The 23,684-nt window shown below is 40.5% G+C and overlaps 2 protein-coding genes across 2 annotated transcripts in view; one reads left to right on the top strand and one right to left on the bottom strand.

The window, feature by feature from the left end:
- The first annotated feature begins 63 nt into the window (after nucleotides 1-63).
- On the top strand, nucleotides 64-10,477 carry LOC137286523 (nucleolar and coiled-body phosphoprotein 1-like). Its single transcript, XM_067818438.1, has 9 exons — nucleotides 64-156; nucleotides 1,423-1,535; nucleotides 3,469-3,573; nucleotides 4,331-4,395; nucleotides 4,636-4,728; nucleotides 4,963-5,196; nucleotides 5,555-5,611; nucleotides 6,982-7,049; nucleotides 7,288-10,477. Exons 1-9 carry the CDS (start codon nucleotides 149-151, stop codon nucleotides 9,812-9,814), a joined length of 3,270 nt encoding a protein of 1,089 aa, XP_067674539.1. The 5' UTR covers nucleotides 64-148; the 3' UTR covers nucleotides 9,815-10,477.
- A 1,912-nt stretch (nucleotides 10,478-12,389) lies between these two features.
- LOC137287109 (WD repeat-containing protein 3-like) overlaps nucleotides 12,390-23,684 on the bottom strand; it is a 33,741-nt gene continuing 22,446 nt past the window's right edge. Inside the window, exons 18-26 of the mRNA XM_067819244.1 lie at nucleotides 17,246-17,357; nucleotides 16,815-16,949; nucleotides 16,366-16,416; nucleotides 15,921-15,986; nucleotides 15,465-15,557; nucleotides 14,842-14,936; nucleotides 13,553-13,681; nucleotides 13,135-13,228; nucleotides 12,390-12,579 (exon numbers count right to left, since the gene is read on the bottom strand). Of these exons, the coding sequence (XP_067675345.1) occupies nucleotides 12,427-12,579; nucleotides 13,135-13,228; nucleotides 13,553-13,681; nucleotides 14,842-14,936; nucleotides 15,465-15,557; nucleotides 15,921-15,986; nucleotides 16,366-16,416; nucleotides 16,815-16,949; nucleotides 17,246-17,357 (928 nt within the window). The 3' untranslated portion in view covers nucleotides 12,390-12,426. The remainder of the gene's footprint in view (nucleotides 12,580-13,134; nucleotides 13,229-13,552; nucleotides 13,682-14,841; nucleotides 14,937-15,464; nucleotides 15,558-15,920; nucleotides 15,987-16,365; nucleotides 16,417-16,814; nucleotides 16,950-17,245; nucleotides 17,358-23,684) is intronic.

A 23,684-nucleotide genomic window follows, 5' to 3' on the forward strand; every position in this document is an offset into this window, starting at 1 on the left:
CAGTAAGTAGTCGTACTAAAAATAGTACAAAACAATGGCATGCCTACTTCGTCATCGGTTTCTGTGTTCGCCGCGAAAGTCGAAGTTTTGAACGTAAGAAATACTCAATCGATGATACAGAAAGGGATTACTTGTATCATTGAACAAGATGTTCAGGTAAAACATGTTTAACCATAATCACGTGTAAAATGGAGTGCGATCAATAATACCAACATGAGATCTCACGACATCTGCCCTGCAGTATTGTCCGTTATACCACAGCAACAGAAATAGGGAATGTTTACAAACGTTGTTTCACATGCTTGCACAATGAATTGTCTATCCTTTGGCGCAACCACGTTATCGGCTGAAAGTGCATAATTGTTAGTGCGTTACACTGTCAATGTACTGCACATGTGGAAATGTGAATCGCGTGATCACTGAAATGACTGACATATGGAAATAATGCAGAATGCGGTTAAAGGCACAAGACAATGATACTGTATGCACAATAACACAATATCAGTTAACGTAATTTTAAGCAGGGTGGTAGACACTAGTACGTTGTGACTTTTATACTTAGCTATTGTGTTCTATTGTTATACATATTTTTGTCATGTTATGTATATTATAAGTAAGGCCCACCAACCGAATTTTATCATTGAGGGAAAAATTCTTTGGGTGGGATTTTTAGAATTTTGTAGGGTCCTAGTCAACATGGCCACAGAAAAGCCAAAATGGCCACAAAGCCCTAGTCAAAATTGCCATACCAAAAAGTTGAAATCGCCACACAAAAAAGTACAAAATGGCCATACATTTATTTTATTATATTCTAACACTCATAACGTTTGTAGTATTTGATATCAAGGTGCAAAAATGAGAAAAGAAGTTATATCTTTATATGTCTTTCACAATGTCCAGATACAATAAAATAAACGTGTTAACACTCAACCTAATCAGATGAGGCATAGATGTTCAGGTGATATGATTTGACTGGAATGAAATTTAAGGGGAATATGGGCAGAAGCCTTTCATTAGCATTATCGACAGTAGGTCTATGGAAATAGAGAAAGAATGTATCAACCATGTGCATCGTTTTCTTTCATCAAATGCAGACTCTGTCAAATGATTTCTAATCCTGATTGGTTGTCACAGTCATAGGTTTCTTGCGTGTCCAAGGGCGGCGTTGTAGCCAAGTGCCACGAGTAGAACTTGAAAGTTTTTGCTTTCAATCAGGGTGTGATTCCCCTCATGTGTACAATGATTGAAGCCCATGTGTGGTGTCATTGCAGTGATATTGCTGGAATTGCTAAAAGTGTGTGAAACTCACTCACTCATACAAAGTGATGCAACTGTACACAACAAAGAACCATTGTGTATTTGCTTTGCTCTACAATGCCCTATGTGTATAACCATGCTGTATACAAGAGTTGGTTGTTGCAGGTTCCTGCGTCGTGAGAATCTGGCCAAGCAGTCCCAGCAGAGTATTTCCTGTCCCGCCATCAACTCCCCACAGAAGGATGGGGACTCTCCATCAGAGTCCAGCTCAGAGTCAGGTACCCTTCCAACAGTTAGAAAATGAAACAAATTAATAGAAAAATACTATTATAAGGATAACATGAATTGTTAAATATGGTCCTTTTACAGCCAGAAAAGCATGCGTTCAAATATTAAAAAGGTCTAGATCCCATGACTACAGGTAGGAAATGAAACAATCTGATAGCATGTATGATAAGACATTCTGCCAGTCATTTTTGGCAACAGACCTGCAGATATGTTTTGCTTTTCAATCCTTAATACATAGAATGTGACTTTATTTCAAATACTCATGCATGTGAAGCAAGTGTCTCACATTGCTATCATTCTGATGTTTTATAATGATCATTTGAATGATACAATTTCTGAAAAAGGTTTCAAGAGCACTTCTTGTCAATAGTAACTTTAAAATATTTACTATAAGTAGTAATTGGCGTAAGAAAAGCCCCTCAAATATATTCTTTAAGACATTTATAACATTTCAGTACTACCTCAAAAACAAACATGTTCTCTGTCTCATTCTGTCAAGTTCTGTGCTGTCAGGATGGGCCCATCAAGATACCATTGCCACATATTCTAACCATGTCCCCGTGCCTAGCTGTCAAGACTGTAGCCGGTTAACAGAGTTTATAGTCCTCATCCCGGATACATGTTACCAGTGTGGTATAACACATAATTTCATCAAGCAGTACAATACTTCTGTAATAAACCAATTTAATTACCCAGCATCAATTAACTTTGTTGTTATATTGCCCCAGTTTAGCTTGTTAATATCCCACTAACAGCACAGAGTCTGAGATTATGTAGATCCCTTTGTTGAAACAATGGGCTTATGTAATTAACAAGCTTTGATGTGGATGGGTGGCAACTAAGTAGAGAAGGTGTCAAGTGGGAGTGGCATGTTGTCTCAACGGGTGGCATATATACCACAACCAACAGGGAATACAGTATTGTATTCACTACATTTACATGAACTGCAAACTGGTTGAGTAAGCTTGATTTAGGTAAGGATATTGCTGGGCTCTGCTTTTATATGAATTTACAGTTATACTTTTCAGTTCACAAAGTAGGGATATGTATAATCCTACAAACTAACTGCACATGACAGGCAAATGAGATAAAAATTATTACTAGTTTTTTTTATAAATTAGCACTTTTTTTTAAAAAAAAAAATAAGTACCTTTTTCTAAACTCTGTAGATTTACATTTTGTTCAGTGCAGTGAGGCAAAGCAGGGTTTCAAAATAATTTTAGAAGCCACTTGCCACAGGTCAAGTGACTTTAAGAAAACTTTGTGAAAGTAACTTGTCCTGACTAATTTTCCACTTGCCCTGATTTTTATGACATAATCATGCTGACATAATTCTAAATAAGAGTAAAGCAATGTGTTATTTGATATTAATGTTTACTGGGCTATTTATCGAAAAGCATTAAATAGCAAAGAAAGATAACCCTTCTTTATTATCATTGCAAAATGTAAGGGCTACATTTTGAGCAGATATGAAATGAAATCCAAGTTTTGCAATTTGAAACCATGAAGGGAAATTATCTAATACCTCACCAACAAGTAAGATACAATTATTTTATTGACCAAAATGAAAAATTGTCCTGGGCGTTGGGCAATGGGATTTCTTAATGCCTGGGTAAAGTTTTAAAGTCTCTTCATCCATATTGGTCCTTACATACATATATACAAGTAAGGTCTACAGAGCTGTAAAATTAGATAGTACTATACTAATATGAATTGTAATTCATATATGTAATTTCAATTTGGAACTTCTGATTTACATTTGAGATATATGAATATGTCCTGAGCACTTTTGGACACGACAAAACATAGATCAGTTAAACTAGTGTTCGGACATGACAAAAAATAGATCAGTAAAACTAGTGTTCGGTTATGACAAAAATATATATATAACATGGGCGTTCATTGTCTGTGTATTGTTGCCAGATGGTGAGATTGCCGAGGTGAGTCGCAAACAGAGAATGTTCGCCCGCAGGTCAATCAGACGAGACCGCAAGAAACAGAAGGAACAGCAGAAGAAGATAGAGAACAGTAAGTACTGATGGCTAGTTTCCATGGTAACAATACATTTCGGTTACTAAATGTGAAGATGCAAGTTAGAATTGGTCTTTAGTAACCCATGTTTGTTGTAACGAGGTGGCTAAGAGGACTGGGTGATCATTCTCACTGACTTCGTTGTCCCATGTGATTGTATCCATATTGCCTGCATCGATGCTTATGCTGTTGATCATTGGATTGTATGGACCAGTGTCATTATTCACGCTGTCATATAGCTGGAATATTGTGGAGTGGGCTAAGCAATACAGCAAGCAAATACAAAACGTTCCCGCAGCTGTCTTTCAATAAGTGTTGTATACTATTCATTTCATGTATGTTGTTATGAAAACAGCAAAAACTGTCACAGGGCATTTTCTGCAGCAGAAAATGCATAATATTGTATCCCACTGAAGAGTCTCCTGAAAGAATTGAAAACTGCTGAATTCAACAGAATTGTAAAATTTGCTTGCGGGGGGAGGGGTGTATTTGTGTTATTATTTGTGTCTATAAATTGCAATAATAACCTTAACACACATTGTATTGCTTGTGAGTGAGTACGGTTTTACGCTGTTTTAGAAATATTCCAGCAATATCATGGCAGGAAACACCAGAAATGGGTTTCACACATTGTACCTATGTGGGGAATTGAACCCTGGTCTTTGGTGTGATGAGAGGACGCTTTAACCACTAGACTACCCCATCGCCCTTGTATTGTGTACATGTGTAAAGTATGTATTACCTGCTGTTTCAGATATGATATCAATGGATGACTATCTCAGCAAGCAAGCAGAGTTCAAAATGTGGTTGAAAGAAGAGGTAAAGGGATTTACTAACACTGACACAATGTTGATCCATGTCAAAATGAATAGAATTGCAATGTGAAACATAAGCTATGATAAATTTCACTTTTGGAAAATATCCTGCTAACCTTTTTCTTTGAATCAACCACTTTGTTTTTTTGCATAATTTTGGAACAGGTCACTAGCTGTTTAATTGAAACAGGATATAGACTCATGGTTTGTGTATGTTATGTTTAAAATGTTCTCTTGTCATCAGAAACAAAAGACAGCAGCTGACTTGAAGTCCCCAAAGTTGAAGGCTTACTTCAAAGATTTCATGAAACTATGGAACAAGAAGAAGCTGCCACAGGTATGGAGACAAGGGACGATGATTCCTCCTTTAGAACTGACAACTGGAAGTACTTATGAGTGCTGGCAATAAAATGTTATCTTTGTATTTGTCATACATCCAGCCTTTGGCAGCAGTGTGTTAAGGACCGTTTGACACAACCAGCAACACAATGTTTAAAAAAGCTGCACCTTTTGTCAAATAGCCTTTATCATAGGATTTATAGCTCATTTGACGTAATTTTACCTTCCACAGAAATACTACCGTGGCTCCACTGGCACAGACACGCCACCACCATCTCGGAACCACCAGAGGTTCAGCTTTGTAGAAGGCTCGCCCTTCTCTGACATCCCTGGCTTCCATCACCCCATTGACCTGAGTCTGGAGGGTGCTGTGCTGCTTGACTCTCCATTCTCTACATTTGGGAAGTCTCCAGGGGAGCCCCTCACAGCACAGTCAACACCACGGATCATCAAACTGCCAGACATCGTGAGGACATTCTTTAACCTCTCCTTCACAATGAGGAACTATGAAGATCATTGTGCTACCGATAATAAAGAAGTCAACTTCCATAACTTTTCAGCTTTTATGTTTATGACTTCAAAATGCTGTTCAAAGACTTTAGACTATTAATTCTTTATTTGATCAGATTTCATCTAAACTTTTAAAAATAGGAAGCACATCCATTGTTTCATATGAGGATACGAATATTCCTCTCGATGAAGTTCCTAGCATGCATAGGCACAGATCAAAGTTTTCATCAGTGATGAATGTTTTCGATCTGTTTTCATATATAGTGTGATAATGTGATCAGCAAAAATGATGTACTGATGTTGGTATTTTCCAGAAGAACACGAATGCTGTGGACAAAGAGAACAGTTGTACAGATGGCAACATTCAGCAGGTAATGACTACCCAACTCTTGCTGACAAACACAGGATGTCTGAATGTTGAACAATGAACACTGTAGACAGACTAAGCTATTGCCCTGTGGTCAGACTGTAGTGCTAAGCACTTACTACAGACATGGGATAAAAGTGGACTTTAGTAACCCATGCTTGGTCAGGTGGCTTGGTTGATAAATGTCATCATATGCCAGTTGTGTAGATTGATGCTCATGCTGTTGATCAGTGAATTGTTTGGTCCAGACTTCATTATTTACAGACCACCACCATATAGTTGGAATATTGCTATGTGTGGTGAACCAACCAACCAACTGCTATAGACAGTGATAGAAATTACCCTCAGACAGTGCCTTCAGGCAACCTTACTGGTCCAAATTGTTTTCTACTGGCCCAGTTTTGAAAAAAATGATGTGGTAACTCATTTTATATTAACCAACTGTTGTGGGGCAAACACATTTAAATGATTATGAGAAGAGGGGATACGGACAGAAGTCTTTCCATCTTTATTATCAGCAATGACACCCTTGTTGCCCAGCAGCAACCAGTAGCATGGTTCGCGTAGGGGTGAGTGTTAATTTCTACCACTGTACAGGTATAGCTGGTTAGATTGTAGTGCTAAGACAGCACATTGACTTTCTGCGGTCATTTAGCTACAGTGGCTTTGTGGAACCGGGCCTCATTTCACAAGACTCTTGTAAGCCTAAGATTTTGTAACTTTTCTCGTAGCATTCATACCTCCTATGTTACAGTGTATGATGTAAAAATGCCATGAGAAAAGTTGCAAGATCTTAGGCTAACAAGAGCTTTGTGGAACTGTGCCCCGTTTCACAAAACTCTAATAAGCCTAAGACCTTGAAACTTTTCTCGTAGCATTCGTACCTCCTATTATTACAGTATATGACATATGAATGCTACAAGTTGTGACATCTATGGCTTACAAGAACTTTGTGAAACAAGACCCAGGGCTATAGGCAGAGAGTGTATATTTGACATAGACACCATCACAAGTTATCCCATCTATTTGAAACTGAAAGATATTCGTCTTCATGCATCAAAGTAATCAGCCAGGGTGCTACTGTTCTTCTCTTAGTGCGAAGGTGACTGAAACTCCCATACCCTAACATAGGTTTAGTAGTAGCAGCTAAGACAAGCATGCAACCTATCTGCATGGTCTCACGGATGGAGCATCTTCCTAGAAGCCTGGAGGTCAGAGGCTTTATCCTGGTTGTTCCAAAAGGTGGTTGGCTTGACATCTGAATACCGTATCTGAGTGGGATATGTGGGGCCACACCATGTGATGTAAAACTGTGATGTGGTGTACATTGCTCAGTACTGGAAAGTTGTTCATGTCTAATTGTCTGTCTTGCAGGACAAACCTGAACCTGTGTCTGAGAAAAAGAAGAAGAAGAGTAAAAATACAACTCCAAAGAAATCAAAGTGAGTTGCATGATTATTTGTGATAAACCTTTAATATGTAACTTGACTTGTTTTATTAAAAAACTTGAAAACTCATGAAGGAAATATATTGAATAAGACATATGATATACAATATGGTATAAACAATGGCATAAGAAGTCTAAACAAAGTGTTTAGTAAATAATTTATGAATGCAAAGGTATCTTTTAGATTTATGTGAAATTAAAAGTAGTTTAATTTCCTTGTTTCCTCCTTACAGAATGAAGAAGGACAATCCCTACAAGGTTACCGTGTTGTCATGGACTTCTAAAGGAGAACTCAACGTATGCCCAAGCAGCCCAGCAGAGGAAAAAGAGGGCAAATTGAAATCCTTGAAACCTGTGCCCCCAAAGCGAACCAGCCAGTCAACCAAGTTGAAGCTGGACACCTCCATCCCCTATGAGGAAGTGAAGGATGCTAACCCTCTGGAGGTCTCTGACTATGACCCTCTGTATGCAGACCCAGACCCTTTCTTCAGTGGGAGTCTGTCAGTGTCAAGATCAAAGAGTCTGGATTCTGGTCTCCATGTCGAAAGCCCTCGTCCAGTGACTGATGGTTGTAAAAGTGTGGAGGAGATATATGCTGTGCCGATGAAGAAGAAACGGATGTCTGCTGAGAAGGATAAGGTTGTTGAGGTAGTAACGTCGCCACCTCCTCCTCTGCCGCCAAAACGGAAGTCTCCTCTGGAATCCTGGCCATACCAGGTGATTAAAGGTGATGAAGAAGCTCCTATATTCTCAATGAAGAAAGATGGCCCTGAGTTAGCATCTCCAGCAAAATTAAGCAATGGATCTAAATCAGTGTTCAGCCCACAAAAGACGGAGAGTCCAATGAGGATGGCAGTGTCCATGCCCGATCTGTGTGATCCTAAACTAGATCCAGCAGAAGAGGTGGACTCTTCTTCCTCCTCATCTTCCTCCTTATCTAATGAAGAATCTGAGACTGAGACTTTTGAGTTGAAGGTGAAGATAACGGACCCAGAAGTCCAAGCGTTTCTTGATGAAGATCCAACTACCCTACCCCCACCTCCTGATCTGGTGTCGGACATCTATCCCCCAGTCAGACTGTCCCTCCTACCACCCCCACCACCAGAACTCCTGATGGATACGCCACCAATGGAGAATGAATACAGACCGTCTATTGAAGCTTTTGGTTCTCAGTCATCGCTGATAGCTGAATGTGGCACTCCAAGGTCATCTAAAGTGTTAGAGGAGGGCATGTCGCTGCACTGTCACACTACACCTAAGTCAGTGCTGTCTCTGGACTGTACCTCTACAGAGACTCCTCCTCCAACCCTTGTTCCAATCACTCCTTTTTCACTTCCAAGCCTGGAAGCTGTCAACAAATCAGAGGAGAGGTCACAGGACATGGAACCAACTCCCCAGTCAAGAGCGCCTCAAGCATCAGTTTTAGCGGTTCCAGTTCAGGTGACTGAAGTCAAAGAAATGTCCACAAGTTCTCGAAGGGTCTCAGTAGGGCCGGTGATGATCCCACCACCAATGAAGTCAAAGCTACACAAACCTGACTTGCGTCAACTCACTAGTGAGAGTGAAGCAAGCATGAAGATACCCTCATCTACTGGTGACATACTGAATCAAAAACCTTCATCTACTGGTGATGCACCCAATCAGAAATCCTCACCTACTCTTGACACACCCAGTCAAAAACCCTCATCTACTGGTGACACACCCAATCATAACTATTTGACAGATGCACTCACAGACCTGGATACAAGTGCCGAGAAGGATGAGGTGTTCACCTACCGCCAAGCGCTATCTGGTGCAATGAAGTCACTGAAGTCTGCCTATGCCTCATCTGTGGAAGACATCACAGCAGATGTCCCGAGACGCCATCGCAATCTTGGCAGAGGCCTGAACACAAACTTGTATACTGAAGATGTTATCGACCAGAGGACCACACCAAAACATGATGCAAGGAACCGTCATCATTCTGAAAACAGCGCTAACCATCTGAAGAGGAACATCCAAGAAATGAAGGAACCTGGTGGTAGTTCCAGTTCTACTTCAAGCAGTGTGTCAGAGAACTCAGAAGTAAAGAAGGTCATGAAAAAGCCTCCAGCATTGAAACCAAAGCCAAACAAAGGCAAAGTTGCTGAAGCAGTTGAAAAAGCACGACAGAGACAGTTGTCCAGTGACCGGAGCTCTGTGTCCAGTTCGGCAAGTGACTGCAGCTCAGTGTCCAGTGACAAATCTTCCAGGTCCAGTAGTGAGGTATCTGGTGAAGAGAATGTGCAGAGAAAGCCTTCAAGCTCCTGTGGATCAGTTTCACGAGTACTTGGATCATTGAACCAGAATCGTGTTAGTCAGTCAACACCATCGCCAAAGAAACCACCCAGAACATTCAGTGCTAAGAGAACCAATGGCGAGAATCCACAAAGTCCCAGAACCCCTCTTACACCTACAGGGCAGGTGAAAAGCATCTTGAAGACAACTCCAGTTTCTGGGTCCTGTGATAGAGGTCAAGGTCAAAACTTGGACAAGAAGGCATCCTGTTCAAGGTCACTCACAGAGAAGGTCATGGAGCAAACAAGGCCCTCTATGAGTGCTGGTGTGTTTGAGACAGATATTGATAGTGTGCTTGACGATGACTGTGAAAACAGGGACCCTAACTGTGCCTCTCGAGGAGTCCGGGAAACAGATCTAGACAGGATCCTTGAGGAGATGCAGTCCAATTACCCTCTGTCTCCACTCCTAAGTGTTGACACAGCCTCAGAGATGAACATATAGACTGTTGGGTGTAATACTGGGACAGTCCTGGTGACTCCTTCTAGTAAACAAGTAGTACTGGAGCCAATCATTACTGCAGCATCCTCTTTGTTTTCTGCCAGCAGACCCAGATTTGCAAGTGCTTGCATCTCTAGACGGTATCATGTTCTTGTTTTGCAGTTTGATCAGTTATGTGAAGGTGGTAGACTTAGGGCTAACCATTCTTCTGTAACTGCTGTGCTACGTTATGTTCTGTAGTTTTTGCTTTCGGAGTGTCACAGTGTAAAGTCAATACCAGATGATAAATATTGTATATAGTGTATATTTGTACATTACCAACCTGCCAGAAGTGGAAGTCAGTCTCTGTTTACCATTGAAAAACTGTCTTCCATGAAACTGCCTTTCAAAAAAGTATGAAATATTAGAATTGTTGCATCAAATTGTCCACAGATTGGACTGATAAAATATATTGTTATATTTGAGTAATCATCTACCTATACTTAAAGGTTGATTGTTGTTTATCGCTGTACTCAGCAATATTCCAGCTATATGGTGGAACTTCAAGAATGACAGATAATTTGATCTCCATCTTGTCCGTCACCTTGATGTGCATGCACTTTCATGTTCATCAAATTAACTGATACAAATGTATTGTTAGCTTCTCCATGCAATACATTTTGCAAATTTATAACTATGCTTCTCTGATCTTTTTCTTTCCAACAATTCATTTTCCGTTTTTGTGTTACTTCTTTCAGTAAAAGTGCTAAGTTTTGTTACTGGTCATAGATTCAAATGATAATAGTGACAACTAATGTTTGAATTGTTCCATTTGGACAAAAGACCAAGTGACATGCAAAAAATGTTTGATGGAATAGATATCTCCATTTGGATTAAAACTGGCAGTGCAGGGTCCCCCATTTCCATGTCTCTTGTAAAGGTTTTTTGGTAAAGTGTTTATGAAAATCAAGGATGGATAATTTGAGATTGCAAAGAATCATGGGAGTATGTCCAGGGTTTGGAGAAGGCGTACCAAAATGAGGTATGAAAATGCCATCTGTACAAATTCAGGCAATCTTAGGTCAGCTCACAATTTGACCTAGATAAAGATTTTGGTAGGCCATTGTGACTTGAAGCCAATGAACATGATGTATTCTTTGAGTGAGAAGCTAGTGGTCACTTCAGATACAATGGAGGATGGATTACCAACTCAGAATAAAATATAGGACATCAGTATTAAATGTGTTTGCTTTGAATCTCAGCTGTATGGCAATAGATAGGCATTATAATAACCCTTTTGAGGGAGTTCCTTTGTATTTCTTATTTGAATACCCTTTGGCTACCGTAGTAATAATTCTGTATCTTTATTCCTTATGAGGAAACCATATTCAGAGTAGATAGTGCATGCTTCTGTAACCATTTCATCTGATCTGAGGGAACTCTTGATTTTTTTTTACATTTGTGTAAACTTCTGTGTGTCATACCTTTGATACTTGTATACTTTACACAGCCATCCTTTTTTTGGTATGGAAGTTATTTAGTTGTGCTCCAAGTCTTCATCTTGTCCTTTGCTCTTGCCATTATACGGTCTCTCAACCTCTGAACTTCATTTCCCCGACAGTACCATCTAAATCGATGTCACCATACTGTCAGCATCTGTGGAATCCTGTCTCTTGTAGCTGCTATTGTAGTTCTACATGTACATAAACATGCAAATAAATGCCTGATATAAATGTTTTATTTTTTCATTTTCTGCAAACAGTGATTTATTCTTGGTCAGAGAATGGGTTTCTGCCATTAGCTAGTGATATCAATTGCAAGAAGAGGTTGGGGAATGAGAGAGAGAGTGACACCTCACTCGGCAGTATCCCAGCTATATGACGGTGGTCTGTATATAATATTGAGTCTGGACCAGACAATCCAGTGATCAGCAGCATGATTATCGGTCTGCGCAAATGGGGGCCGATGACAATCCAGTGATCAATAGGGCCAATCTTTGTGACCGAGATTCGATGACGTGGACCACCTGATCCGGTAGTGGCCTCATAAGAATGCAGATCAATTTTCTAACCCAGACCTTCATGGGTCTTTTGGGGAATTAAACCCAGACACAGGGGGATGTGAATTAATCAGAATCTTTAACAACAGTTGGGGAGTGTGGTTTTACGCCACTTTCAGCAATTTTCCAGCATTATCATGGCAGTTGACACAGAAATAAGCTTTGCACAATGGCCCCGTGTGGGGAATCAACCCAGGCCTTCATTGTGACAAGCAGATGTTTTAACCATTAGGCTAGGCCACAAGACTTGAAATTGGGTAAAGTAAATAGACAATGCTAAATTACACGATTAGAAGGCATGATGAGCAAGGACCACTGGATATGCTGTGAATTGTTTGAGTCTTTGCGCCAATCAATCGATGTGTCATGCCTTCTGTAATCTACCTATGCGCCTCCATTATTTCTTCAGTCCTGATGAGTTCCGGTATAGACAGATTCCACTGTATATGGTGGTGGTCTGTTTCAGAATGGGCACTGCAGTCACCTTAGGACTGCTTTGTGCAGCAGAGCTCATAGCTTCCCAACAAATAACTTTCAATCTTCATAACAAAACAATTTATTGTAAAAATATACAATGTCACGTTTTGATCGCAAGTATGACTCTCTTCTTCCTCTTCCTTTTCTTCTCTCTGAGTCTGTCTGTTGCGTCCTTAAAGAACACAACTTCGTCTGACCTCTCGATCTGACTCTGTAGGAACTGGAGCCCAGCCAAGTTGAACCCTATCTGGTCCTGAAACAAAGTACAGTTGACATTATGGTGGACTCATTTGGAAAACAGATGACTTGGCATTCATATACACCCGTGTAAGAGTCAACAGGCAGAAAATATGACGTACACGTTAGTGAGTCTAGAAAATCATTATGTCATGGGGTTTAATACTGATATGACAGTTATGTGCTTTATATGGAACAACTGATCTTTGACAAGTTGGACTAATCTGCAATGAGTCTGGAGTTGTCTGAAGGGGTGGGGGTGGAGACACACCTTGATGTGCTCTCTGGTGACCTTTGAGAGAGTGCTTATCCTGTGCTGTGTGACCTGGGAGAGAGTGCTTACCTCAGCTATGTGACCTGGGAGAGAGTGCTTACCCTGAGCTGTGTGACCTGGGAGAGAGTGCTTACCCTGAGCTGTGTGACCTGGGAGAGAGTGCTTACCTGAGCTATGTGACCTGGGAGAGAGTGCTTACCCTGAGCTGTGTGACCTGGGAGAGAGTGCTTACCCTGAGCTGTGTGACCTGGGAGAGAGTGCTTACCTGAGCTGTGTGACCTGGGAGAGAGTGCTTACCCTGAGCTGTGTGACCTGGGAGAGAGTGCTTGATCTCAGTCTGTCTATAACAGGAAGTAGCATCTGGCTTGAGGTAATCTGACCATGGTGCACTCTGAAATCAAACAGGAAGTAAATCATAGTTATCAACATTTTCATGCAAAACACCCTAGTCTCCTTACTGAATGAGAGTGAGTTCAGTTTCATGCCGCTTGTAGCAATATTCTAGCAGTATTCCATAGGCTTCACACATTGTATCCATGTGGGGAATTGAGCCAGGGTCTTTGGCATGCTGAGTGAACACCTTAACCACTTGGCTACCACCGCTCCCCTTGTCTCACTTATTTAACCTAATAACTGCAGGAATCGTTTCTGTTTTCTCTACACATCAAGGAATCATTTCAATGCCAGCCTATTGCACAACCTGACACATCCCTACCTGAGGAGGAAGAGAAGGCATCGACAGGAGAGCTCGGGCTCCCATCCGGCCTGCAGGAAGATGTCCAGCACCTTCAGCAGGTCCATCACATAGTTGAACGGCAGCACCAACAGTGCCTCCTCCAGCTCACTGCAACATCATCAATAACATTCCTTAGAGATGGACATACCAACATCTCTATCACTCCTACAGTACTGCCAGACTTTAACAAGAGAGTCCGCTGTATATAGCCACTTATGTTTGTAATTCAAATTTAATCCATGTAAGCTGGAAATATGGTAATTTGGAAAACAAAGTGAACGAATAGTGAGTAGGTGAGTGAGTTTAGTTTTACGCCACACTCAGCAATATTCCAATATGACGGACTCTGTAAATAATCAATTCTGGACCAGACAATCCAGTGACCAACAGCATGACCAACAGCATGACCATCGACCTGCACAACTGGGAGCCTAGGACATGTGCCAACAAAGTCTGCAAGCCTGACCACCGGATCCTGTTAGTCGCCTCTTACGACAAGCATAGTTGCCTTTTATGGCAAGCATGGGTTGCTAAAGGCCTATTATACCTCAGACCTTCACTGGTCAAGTGAATGAATAACATTTGTTAGGGACATATTATTGTTGTGGTCATTGGTTGATAATAATGCTGACTCTTGATGAGTAATTTAGCCAAAGCAACTACCTGACATAGCCTGTCTCCAGCCCTATGGTAACACTAAGCCAGACCGGCCTATGTCACGAAGCAAAAGCTGCAGTTTCTGTTCCAGGTTGTTTAATGCAGCCATGATGACACACAAGACCGCTAGTCCATGGACCTGGTTTCTTGTTTATCCAATAAGTTGTCACTATTATTCAGTTAGTTAATGATTCCTGACTATATCCTGAATATATTGTGCACACTAATAATCGAGCCTGGTGCTGTGGCACAAAAACAACCTTAATGCTACAACTGTCTTTGACTTCTTAAATATCGCAGATTATGTCATCTGTAATAAAGGACTTATTATTTAAAACGACCATTCCCTTAATAAACAATTAAAATTAACTTATAGATATTTCTTTTTAAAACTTGTAACTGCCTCAACTTTGCGAACATCACATAGTAGATTTTCACAATTTCATTTGTGGCAGGGCCAAATCACCCTGAAATGGTTAGTGAGCAAGTGAGTTGGGTTTTATGCCATTTGTTATCTATTCTGGCATCGTGATAAGCTAAAGTTCTAACCATTAGGCTACTGGACTGCCCCTGAAATGGTTAGATCATGTAACGCTTCCTTGAGTACTGACCTTGACTTGATCCTCTTGATGACCTCCAACAGGTAGCGTGTAGGGGAGGTAACTCCATACGCCATAACGAGTGGGTTCAGTTGCGGCGGAGCCAGCTAGGAGTAAAGCAATATATGCCGCTGCATTTTTCATAAGGATAATTTCAGCTTTTCGTGGTTCTTCTCATATGTCAAGTTGAGTAGTATATCATGGTATATCATACAATGCAATGTTTCTGATTACCTTATACCAAAATATTAAGAAATTAATATATCAGTCTAGCTGTTTTCTGTTCTGTGGTAGGGAGTGAGTGAGAGTTTAGTTTTATGCTGTACTCAGCAACATTCCAGCTAAATGACGGCAGTCTGTAAACCAGACCAGACCAAACAATCCAGTGATCAACAGCATGTGCATCAATCTGTGCAACTGGGAATCAATGAGGTGTCAACCAAGTCAGTGAGTCTGACCATCTGATCCCGTTAGTCGCTACTTACAACAAGCATAGTCGCCTTTTATGGCAAGCATGGATTGCTGAAGACCTATTCTACCCCAGAATCTTCACGGGTCCCAGTGGTAGGGAGGAACTATTCAACGAATCAGTTTTGTATATGATAATACATAAGACTTCCACTCCGATGTCTGACCTCCTTGCCCGTCTTCCGACACTCCTCCTTGTGTAGCTGTATGTTGGCACTCTCCTCCTTGTACACCTCAATGGCCTCCATCAAGCGCTCAGCCTGTACAGATATACCTTAAACTGTAGTCAGTAGTCACAAAGCTAATGCATTTATAGAGTGTTCAATATCCATCTCAAAGATGCTCACTGGCATCAACGAAAAATAATGCGGAACCTGCAAACATTGCTACATTACCTTGGTTACCTCAAACTGAGAGCAAGGTACTGGATGGTTAGCAGTAACAAGAGGATCTGATGCTACCGGGTACCCATTCACTGCTGGGTGAACAGTTTAACTTGAGTTACAAGATTAGTTACCACTAAGAGTCAGCATGATTACAGAATTGTCTCGGTTACGACAGTTTCTTTCCTTGAGAGTAGTAACTAGAAGTTTCTAGGTAAACAAACACAATCTGCGACTCACCGCTTTAACAGTTTCTGCTGTTTTCTTCCCAGCGAGAGCGACTTCAGTAGTTGTCTCCCCTGGTACCTGAAACACATAACAGCAAATTGTCAACAGACTGATTATTTATCATTTAATACTGAGCAATATTTTCACTAAACAATAACTGTCTGCAAATAACAAAGTCAATGCAAACCAATCCAGTGATCAACATCACAGGCACTGATCTTCACAAATGGGCTACAATGCATGAACCAATTAGTCAGTCATACTACCTGATCCCATTCTCCAGCACGGACTGCTGAATGCTACATCTAACCCTCATCTTCACAGCTGCATAGTTTATGACTAGTCTCTTTGCACGAAACATGATCTTGTTATATGTTCTGTCCTTTACAATACAGATCACTACAGAGTCTGTGCAGGTGACAACACTGTTTATCAGTCTGTATCTGACTGTACTCACTACTGCTTCCATTTCATTGGATATCACCTCCTCAAACTCTTGCTCACGTTCCTGGAACACACAAAAGTGCAATATATGCATAACAAACAAATACCCCATCAACAACATTCGGGGACGTCCTGCCTGTTGGGTGGTTTTCCATCAAAAGATATTTGTTTAGGGGCTGATGTCACAGATTGCCAGAATCATCTTCACAATACTAATCTAAGGCTTCTTGAAAAAATCAATAGTGATAATTTGGTTGGTTTACACTCAAATACTTATGTTATTATGCAAACACGTTTCTCCCAGAGTATAACAGAACAGGGCATGTATAACAGACCACATAAAATTTCTGTCGTGAGTGCAAGAATGAGAAAACCAATCTTTGCAACAGTGTTGACATTTGAGCAAAGTTATTAAGTTGTTCTCGTCCAATATTTAGTGTCCATCTTCTGGCGGATACTTACCATCTCTCGCTCATCCTCCAGAACCAACACCTCCTGTGTCTTCTCCCACAGACGAAGGGACCGGTCCTGGGAGCCAGACACCACGAAGTTGCCACTGGAGCTAATACTGAGACTGAACACCTCTCCGTGGTGACCCTACAACCAGGATCTCATCTCAGGAACTCCATTGCTAAGTATAAGCTACCCATCAAGACAAGTGAACACCAATGCCTATCAGAGACCTGTTGACCTATAGCACATTTGGATTACTCTTTCTCAGTCAAGAGAAGATTCTGATACTTTTTAGGGTTGAGTCCCATCCAGGATTCAAACCCGGACTCTCAGAGGAAGGTACAAAATTGCAAGTACCAAAGTCAATAATGTAACCCACTCGGCTGTATAAATAAAAAAAATACAGCTGGTCTTGATAGTTAAACAGGAGAACTTCTTACCTGGAGTGTTGAGACGAGTTCAAAGTTGTCCGCATCCCACTGTTTGAGCTTCCTGTCCTTGCCGCCAGTGAAGAACATGTGAGTCCGGGGCACGAACTGTATGCACATGATGCTGAAACATGGTGCTGTGTGCTTAAACGTAGATTCACGTTTCCAGTATACTACATATCATAGGGAAGGGAACATGTGAGTCCGGGGCACGAACTGTATGCACATGATACTGAAACATGGTGCTGTGTGCTTAAACGTAGATTCACGTTTCCAGTATACTACATATCATAGGGAAGGGAACGTGTGAGTCCGGGGCATGAACTGTATGCACATGATGCTGAAACATGGTGCTGTGTGCTTAAACTGAGATTCACGTTTCCAGTATACTACACATCATAGGGAAGGGAACACCAGGGGCCCTTTCACGAAGCTCTCATAAGCCTAAGATCTCGTAACTTTTCTCGCAGCATTCGTACCTCCTATACCATAACATAGGAAGTAGGAATGCTATGAGAAGAGTTACGAGACCTTAGGCTTACGAGAGTTTTGTGAAAGGGGCCCCAGAAATGGGGTTCACACATCGTACCTATGTGGGGAATGAAACCTGGTCTTCTGTTTGACAGCAAACACTATCACCCCTAGGTTAATCATTTTAGAAGGCAAACTAAAGCATATTGTTGCAGTGTCACGGCAGGCATGAGATGCAATCATCTCCTGGTACACCCTTTTTCATCTAAGAATATCTACCTGCCAACCTATTATGTGAGCAAGTGAGTATGTTTTTACACATTTAGCAATATTCCAGCACCAGAAATGGCCTTCACACATTGCACTAGTTAGGGGAATCAAACCTGTTAGTTGGGCCTGACGAGAGAACATTTCAACCACGTGCCTATACCCAACAATCCTATGGGTTTATCTTAAAAATACTTCCAGAATCTATGTGAAATATTTCTGTGCACATAATCGAAACTTAATGTGAGAACAGAATTAAAAGAAATAGGAAAAGAAAATGACAGTAGTTAGATCATCACACCCTCAGACTTGGCAATACTCAACAATATTGGTCACATTTTGTTGGGTTTTATTCACCACAAGACAGTCCTTATCATATGAAAGCAGGTTTTTATAATTTTACATATATTTTTCAATCTGACCCAATACCATGTGCACCACATACCAAGAATGAAGTGTCATGTCCTGGCATCTTGTTCCAGCCAAAACTCCAATGGTGAAGGAAGCATGTGACAAGAGGCAGCTGTTGTTATCCCAGGCGTTTATTACACCCAGGCCACTGGGACCATAGATGTCAGTACTGATACCTGGGGTTAACTGGATGATAGTTACCATTCAACAGACGACCCGTGAAGACCTGGGTTAGAATGGGTCTTCAGCAATCCATGCTTATCATAAAAAGCAACTGACTGGGACGGGGTGGTCAGTCTCACTGACTTAGTTGACACATATCATCATATTACACTAGTCTGATGCTCATTCTGTTGATCACTGGATTGTCTGGTTCCGACTTCGTTTACAGACCACCACAATATACTTGAAATATTGCCGAGTATTTTAAACATCAGACATGACCATGATGTTCCTAATTCATGCACTCTCCAAATCCCTACGTAAAGCTATGTGTCTCTGTGTCCGTATCGTCTGGGCAATTGCGTGATACGTAGTGTATAGTGTCCAATTCCATGTGTGCATGTATATGTGCTATGTGATGTGTTAAATCAAGTATTTCTGTCTTGTGCAGGCAATAAAATACTTGTGGCATTGGGGAAATCCACTCGGAATCCCTACTTCCGGCCTCCGTCCAGCTGTGTGATGTGTGACTTTTTCACTGTCAACAAATTAACACACTATGTATCACACTTTACTCAGCATAGAAACCTCTATTACTATTTCAGTATAAAATGTCGTATATGTAGAACGTACGTATAATGCATCATGCTTTACGTGTGCATGGAAACTGTTGCTACTACTTCAGTATAAAATGTCGTATATGTAGAACGTACTTATAATGCATCATGCTTTACGTGTGCATGGAAACTGTTGCTACTATTTCAGTATAAAATGTTGTATATGTAGAACGTACGTATAATGCATGGAAACTGTTGCTACTATTTTAGTATAAAGTGCTGTATACATAGAACGTACGTATAATGCATCATGCTTTACGTGTGCATGGAAACTGTTGCTACTATTTTAGTATAAAGTGCTGTATACATAGAACGTACGTATAATGCATCATGCTTTACGTGTGCATGGAAACTGTTGCTACTATTTTAGCTTAAAGTGCTGTATATGTAGAACGTACGTGTAATGCATGGAAACTGTTGCTACTATTTTAGCATAAAGTGCTGTATACATAGAACTCGCGTATAATGCATCATGCTTTACGTGTGCATGGAAACTGTTGCTACTATTTTAGTATAAAGTGCTGTATACATAGAACTCGCGTATAATGCATCATGCTTTACGTGTGCATGGAAACTGTTGCTACTATTTTAGCTTAAAGTGCTGTATATGTAGAATGTACGTGTAATGCATCATGCTTTACGTGTGCATGGAAACTGTTGCTACTATTTTAGTATAAAGTGCTGTATACATAGAACGTACGTGTAATGCATCATGCTTTATGTGTGCATGGAAACTGTTGCTACTATTTTAGTATAAAGTGCTGTATACATAGAACGTACGTATAATGCATCATGCTTTATGTGTGCTGGAAACTGTTGCTACTATTTTAGCTTAAAGTGCTGTATATGTAGAACGTACGTGTAATGCATCATGCTTTACTTGTGCATGGAAACTGTTGCTACTATTTTAGTATAAAGTGCTGTATACATAGAACGTACGTGTAATGCATCATGCTTTATGTGTGCATGGAAACTGTTGCTACTATTTTAGCTTAAAGTGTTGTATACGCATTACGCATCATGCACTGCACGTTTATGGAAACCTGGGTTTAGACAGAACCCTGTTTCTTGTCTCCAGCCCTATGGTAACAGTAAGCCAAGTTGGCCTATGTCACGAAGCAAAAGCTGCAGTTTCTCTCCCAGGTTGTTTAATGCAGCCATGATGACACACAAGACTGCTAGTCCATGCACCTGGTTTTAAAGAAGAGTCATCAGAAGATGACAAATCCCTCTGGTCCCCATAAAATTGAAAGGACAAATCATCTGAGTCACTTTAAGTCCAGCTTAATTTTCTTGTCCAAATCGTTTCCAAGGAAATAAAAAAAATGCCAAAAATCTGCAAACAGCAAAAGGCACCACTTTAACTTATCTCTGATATATCCACGAAGGCTTTAAGAAAGATACCTGAATGGTATTTGAGTTGTGCTCTGGAAACAAAGCTCACCCTGCCTTTCACAACTATGCCTACAATGTTTCCATGGAAACCAAGAAAATGAGAATGTGTTTTGAGCTGTGCTTCAGAAAAAAATGATTCTGGAAAGGTGGGCAATGTGTCGACTATATATTTTATGCTGCTTTTAGGATTATTCCGGCAATATCATGGTGGGAGACACTGGATATAAGCTTCTACTGACTTTTCTTACAAGTACTTAAAACTGTCCTCAGCCCCACCTCTATCTACATGACAGACACGGGTCCCTAGGTTGTCGGCACACTAGCAATGTTCACAGGAACATCGCCAGCACTGAGTGCGCAAGGATGATGTCATCACAGGACAGAGACTTAAACAACAGGTGGGAGATTACACTTGCAGTGAAACTAATTTTTTATTACCATCAACACATTGACATGGCAAAGTTGATATATTGAGAAGTTACGTTATCTTAACATCAATGCATGTGCTGTTGCCACAAAAGATTAGGGTCATATCAAACTACACATCTTAATGCCTCCATTAAATCACAGTGAAAGTCGCACCATGATCACAATCACACACTTTCCATCTCACACTTAAACATTATTTGGATTATCAAAATCTGAGGTTAATACACTAAACAGGATTTTACTCTGGGCTCTTGACGAGCAGCTAGATTCAGATTGTAATGCTAGGCACTGAATGATTTTTTGTCCAGTGCTCTTTTAAAATGAGTAAGTGAGTATGGTTCTATGCCACTTTTAGCAGTATTCCAGCAATATTACAGTGAAGGACACCAGAAATGGGATTCACACATTGTAACCAAGTTGGGAATCAAACCCAAGCCTTTGGCTTGACAAACGAACACTTTAACCTCTTGGCTACCCACAGCTCATTGACGAGCAGCCCACAACGGAAATTCAAAGAGCTACCGAGTTGCGGAACAATTATAAACACTCCATGCTTCTGTACACATTACATCAACATGTCCCTCAGCCTGTCAGATAGGGAAGCTACAAAAACTCCTTCATATCATCAAAGACCAGGTTTACTATTCCAGGTTTTCATTGAACAAACCATTTACTATAACAAATCAAATTCAAGGGTACATTATCAATACTGTTCCTCCCATTTCTAAACATAGCATTTAGTCATCGATGGACTTAGCTTAAACAAACTGCAGATTTAATATTTAATAACTTCTAAGTAACGTACAAACAACAAGTCAACTGTAACTGGTATGATGCCTTTCAAGTGTTTGCAAACAGACATCTGGCAGGTGGTAAGACTATCAATCTACAAGTGAGTTTAGTTGTATGCCACTTTTAGCAATATTCCAGAAATATCATGGCAGAGGACACCAGAAATAGGCTTCGCAAAACGTACCCATGCGGGGAATCAAACCCAGGTCTTTGGCATGATGAGTGAAAGCTTTAACCACTAGGCTACCCCACTGCCCATAAATCTGCAAAATACCTACCAGGATTACATTTCATATTCTGATCACTAAGTCCAAATTGTTTCCATGGAAACAGGGAAAAATAGAAATACCAAAACTTTGTAAATAGCAAAAGGCACCACTTTGTGGTCTGCCTCACATATCTGCCAAATTTTGCTGAAAGTTTTGAGTTGTGCTCCAGAAAGGAAGCCCATCCCTCCATTTTGAGATTAAGTCAAAATCGTTTCAGTGGAAATTGGGAAAATAATAAATCACAAAAACCTGGAAATAGCAAAAGGAACCACTTTGGTGTCTGCCACACATATCTACCAAGTTTTACTGACAGATATTCAGCAGTTTTTGAGTTCTGCTCCAGAAATCAAACACACCTCTCACTTTTGAGATTATGTCAAGAAGAGTCATCAGAAGATGACATATCCCCTCGGCCCCCACATATTTGAATGAACAAATCACCTGACAGTTACTTAATGTCTTTTTAGAAACAAAGCCCATTAGTCCATTTTGAAACTAAGTCCGAAATGTTTCCATGGAAACCAGGAAAAATAAATACGCCAAAACTTTATAAATAGCAAAAGGCATGACTTTGTAGAGAACTATGTCTTTCATGGAAATGTAAATTTTGATGATTATCTGTGTTTTTAACAAATGAGAGACATATGCTTTGCTGTTGGTGGCTGACAGACTTCAAATGAAACCCATACCCTTTCAAACAACCATAGAAGACACAGAAAGATTCACAGTTACCACAAACTAGAAAGGTCACTTCAGTGGCATTAAGCAACCTCAACATTTTGGCCAGAGGTGAATATTGAGATGGATCGCAGAATAGCAGAAATCAACTGTAGTCACCTGCTGAATCTGGACATGATTAAAGAAAATGTCTCTAATTTCCTGCTTCAAGGAATACAACTAATTTGAAATATATGTATGCTAACTGATTATCAAAATACACACAATCAAACATGACTACACTATCACTATCTCCAGTCTAAGTAAACTTATCCTCAGGACTTTTCGTTACACTCCACTACTGAGTCTAACAAAACTTTATGGGAGGTCGCCTCAGGTAACCTTTGAGATTGACCAATCAGAACATGGCTTACCAAATCGCGGAAGTGCACATTCGCACATACCTTTTGAACTTTTTATCTCGAAAAGGTTTGTAAACGAATGATTCCGAATACTATTTAGCATACGCTTGCTTCCGGGTGATGCACATGGCATACGTACAACCGTGACAATGGTGAGTAAACAGTCGCTGAAAATACTGTCTTTGGCAATATTCAAGGCTGTTATCTTACGGAAATATTAGCTAATGGTAACCATGTCAACAGACACCCCAAAGCGTATATACTGCAGGTCAAATAACTGTGTTATATGCGCATTTTTGTTTGTGGAGAAATCTGTGTCAGTGACCTGAGTATGTTGAAAGTCCCTCTGATCCCTAAATAGTGGCCATTGTCTGGTTGGTTAAATCTATTTAACCGTTTCACGTTTGATTGGACGGTCATTGCCCGCTCAAAGGTTACCTGACGCGACCTTCTACTAGGTTTTGTTAGACTAAGTGGTGGAGTGCAACGAAATACACTGAGACTAAGTTTACTTAGACTGTCACTGTCTCTGACCAAAGACATTAAGTAGCCAGCAAAG

Source organism: Haliotis asinina, chromosome 6 (assembly GCF_037392515.1).
Source record: "Haliotis asinina isolate JCU_RB_2024 chromosome 6, JCU_Hal_asi_v2, whole genome shotgun sequence".
Classification (NCBI taxonomy): Eukaryota; Metazoa; Mollusca; class Gastropoda; order Lepetellida; family Haliotidae; genus Haliotis; species Haliotis asinina.